The following is a 3,888-nucleotide window of genomic DNA, read 5'->3' on the forward strand; positions in this document are numbered from 1 at the left end:
TATATTACTTTTGTTATTTCAACAAAAATTGAAATAATTATTTTTTACAAAAAACTAACCTTTTAAAAATTGACATTTCGAACTTGAATTTCTTAAAATTTTATCGTAATTTAAAATTTTTATTTATCTATTTTTATGAATTATATTAGTTATATATATATATATATATATATATATATATATTACTTTTGTTATTTCAATAAAAATTAAAATATTTTTTTAACAAAAAAATTATTTTATAAATGTCCATTTGGATTTATTAAATTTTTTTCATAATTTAAATTTCTATTTATTTATTTTTTATGTATTTTTATGAATTATAATAATTAATTTATATATATAATTTAACGAAAAAAAATTGAATTTTTTTTTTTTAAAAAAAAAAACCAGTTGGAAGTCGCCATTTGGGAGTAGGCCTTCCTTAAGGAAGTCGCCATTCCAAATGGCGACTTGTAAAGGAAAAAAAAAATTTTAAAAAAAGGGACATTTTAGTGTTTTAATTTCAAAAGAGGGTATATTAGTGTTTTTTTTTTTTTTTCAGAAAGAGGGTATTGAAAAAAAATTGCCTTTATTTTCTCCATCCTTGTAACATTTTCATTGAAAATTTTTATTTTGAAACCTTTCTTTCTGGTGATCTTGCTTTACTCATTTTTTCTTGAAAATAACATTTATCAGTTGAATATGAAGGTTAATTTATACAAAAGGACTATATTTCTTTAATCTCCACTTTTTATACAAATAAATTAATTATTATAGAACGAAAGGAGTACCTGTTGTTTTCTCCATTCTTGTATCATCTTGTGAATCTAACATTTTCACTGAAAAATCTTCTATTGATGTCTTGCTTTCTTGTGATCTTCCATTACTTGTCTCTTTTCTAAAATTTCCTTCATCTAGTGAATAAGAAGGTTATTTATTACAAAGGGAGTACTTTCCTATAATTTCTATTTTTTTACAAATAGATCAGTTATTATGAAACAAAAGAAGTACCTTTTAATTTCTTCATCTTTGTATTATTTGGTGAATCTAAGATTTTCATTGAAAAATCTTGTTTTATAGCCTTACTTTCTTCTAATCTTCTTTTACTCATCTCTTCTTGCAAATCATATTTATCTTTCTCCTTTGTTATGTTCTTCTTGAAACCATCAGTATTTTGTATCTTCTCATATTTCTCTCCATTATCTCTATGCAAACACTTTTCAATTTTTGCACAATCTTCAGTTTGATCAATGTCTTGAAAATTTTGTGTTTTTCTTCCATCAAATATTCCAATATTAACATTCTCTTTCTCACTTAACTCATCAATACAATCAACTTTTTTATTTCTAATTTCTTTCTCAATTTTGTCCCTAGTTGTGTCTCCTTCAAAAGTATCAACATCAATCTTTTTAGATCCCTCTCCTTTCAACTTCCCTATAATACCATATTCAATTTTATCTTCCTCCTTGGATTCTTCTCTTTCCACATTTTCCATTAAACTTTCACTATCAACCAATGTTTCTTCCATAACCTCTTTTTGTTCTTCCTTCTTTGCAACATTGAATCCTTTGCTTCCATCGATTGTCGCCGCCGCAACCTTCCTTTTGTTTCTTCCATCTTCACCCTTCTCCACATAATATTCAATCTCTTTAACCACCTTTTCTTCTTTGACATCTTTTGTTTCTTGCATATTTTTAATATTCAATCCCTCACTTTCCTCATGAGTACTTTTAGGTAAGTTCTTAGGTAACTCCTTATTTATAGTTATCATTGCATCATCAATTCCTTCCTTAACATCATTTTCTCTAACACATTCTTGTTCTCCATCTTTAATTTCCATCTTAGGCTTAGATTCTTGCTCATTTAACTTTCCATCCTCAATCCTCAACTTAGATTCTTCATTTTCATTTTTTATAATGCCTCTAGTTATGTCCCTATTAACATCATCAAACCTCTTCTTATCAAAACTTGTATTGTCAAACTTTTGATCCTTAGACTCTTTATCATGGTTTGTATCTTTAATTTTCTTTGCTATAAATTCACCAACACTTTGATCTAGTTCTAATTTCTTCATTACTTCATATTCTTCCTTACCAATATTTTCTCCTACACTCTCTCCATTTCTCAACTTAGATTCTTCAACTTCTTTGTGTATTGTATCTTCATTTATTTCCTTGTTGGAATCATCAATCATCTTCTCCATAATATTTTCACCTTCCTTCATATGTTTAAATTCAGAATCTTTAGACCCTTTTAGGCTTGTATCTTCAAAACTACTAGAAACATGATCATTTACATTTTTATTTTTGTCTAGTTCTAATCTCCCTTTATCAAATTCTTGTTCATTGACTTCCCCAATCTTAAGACCACAAATCCCTTTTACCAATTTTGGCATGACAACATTCAACATCCATTCCTCTTCATTGTAATTTGCTTTGATCTTATCCAAATTCACACCATTAGGAATTTTGAAAACCTTATTAAATCCTTTAACATTAACCATTTTTTTGTGCATTACCCATCCCATCATTACCATTTCTTGAATTGGTTTCTCTCCACTAATGGAAATCTTACTTCCATCTTTACTAATCTTTATGTCAATGGCTTCCTTCTTATAACCTGTGTTTGCATGTATATTTATTTACCAAGGTACATAAAGTAAAAGATAAAAGCCAAAAATAAAATATAAAAAAGTATTATATATATTTTCTGCCATATAATAGTTGACAAAATTTGAATTTTGTTTCTTATTTTGAAATTCATTAGAGACTAAAAAGGATTAAAAATACACTATTTTTATTAAATAGAGAGATTAAAAATGAATAATTTTTTTTATAAGAACTAGCATATAACATATTTGTCGGTCTACTTTTCTTGATAAAAATGATCAAAATTATTAAATAATTTAAACGAAAGGTAAAGTTGGATGAAAAAAAAAAACTATTCCAACATTTGGTATAGTTTTTTATGTAATTAGAAAAATATTTATTTCATAGAACAGAGAAAGACAAAATAGTTTAAATGAAAGGAGAAATTTGAATAAAAAAACCATACCAAAACTAGATTTAATTTAAAAGACAAATTAATAATGAGAAAAATAATTTACCTTTAAGATGAGCAGTGAGGATGAACATGGTGTTTGTTTCTCTGGATTGAAAAATTGGCCCTATATCCTTGATAAATTGATACTGAGAGGTGGAAGCATTGTCATCTATAGTTTTAGTGATTTTGAGTCCCAATTCTAGCTCCATATTATTTTCTTACAAAATCTAGGATTAAAAAATTGTGAAAAGTGGTAAGATCGAGGTTAGTATTTTAAAAAAAAAAACATTATGTGTGGAAATATGATGGTTCTATCTTAGTCTCAAAATAGTTTCTTTGCAAATGGGAAAAGTATATATTCTTTTCTCTTCAAATAGTTCTTGTGTGAGGTGTTGGTTTGCAAATTTGAGACTGCTTCAACGGTATTTCTTGTTTCTTTGGTTGGACGCTACAAGTTTCTTTAAAGATATCAAAACCTTTTAATTAATATAAGACACTTTTAAAGAATTTTTTACAGCCCTTTATTTAAATTTTTAACTACATTAATTATTTTTTTATTAACATACTTTTAATTAATTTACATCTTTTTCTGTAATCAACAATAAATACTATAATACAAATATTAACTAATTTTTTCTCTTCAAATTAAGATAAACTTATAAAAATAATATTAATTCTTAAAAAATTTAATACTATTATTCATTTTATTAATTCTCATTGATTTTATCAATAAAATATTAATTTTAGATTTTATGAGGAAATTTTTTCGAGAAAAAGAAATAACGAAAATTTTTCAAAAAAAAAAAAAGAATGTCAATTAATAAAACATTAGACCTATGAACCCCTCACTTAAATCCACAAAACATA

At 25.6% G+C, this 3,888-nt stretch overlaps 1 protein-coding gene across 8 annotated transcripts in view; it reads right to left on the reverse strand.

Annotated features, from left to right (window-relative positions):
* The window catches only part of LOC101498391 (uncharacterized), a 19,292-nt gene extending 15,950 nt beyond the window's left edge, over nt 1–3,342 (reverse strand). For 6 of the 8 annotated variants that reach the window (XM_073364160.1, XM_073364159.1, XM_073364161.1 and 3 more), the window contains exons 1-3: nt 3,086–3,342; nt 991–2,598; nt 771–893 (exon numbers count right to left, since the gene is read on the reverse strand). In XM_073364160.1, coding sequence (XP_073220261.1) covers nt 771–893; nt 991–2,598; nt 3,086–3,230 — 1,876 coding nt within the window. In that variant the 5' untranslated portion in view covers nt 3,231–3,342. The remainder of the gene's footprint in view (nt 1–770; nt 894–990; nt 2,599–3,085) is intronic. The other 2 variants (XM_073364165.1, XM_073364164.1) reach the window with 1 other exon arrangement.
* Between the last annotated feature and the right edge of the window lie 546 nt (nt 3,343–3,888).

Source organism: Cicer arietinum, chromosome 8 (assembly GCF_000331145.2).
Source record: "Cicer arietinum cultivar CDC Frontier isolate Library 1 chromosome 8, Cicar.CDCFrontier_v2.0, whole genome shotgun sequence".
Classification (NCBI taxonomy): Eukaryota; Viridiplantae; Streptophyta; class Magnoliopsida; order Fabales; family Fabaceae; genus Cicer; species Cicer arietinum.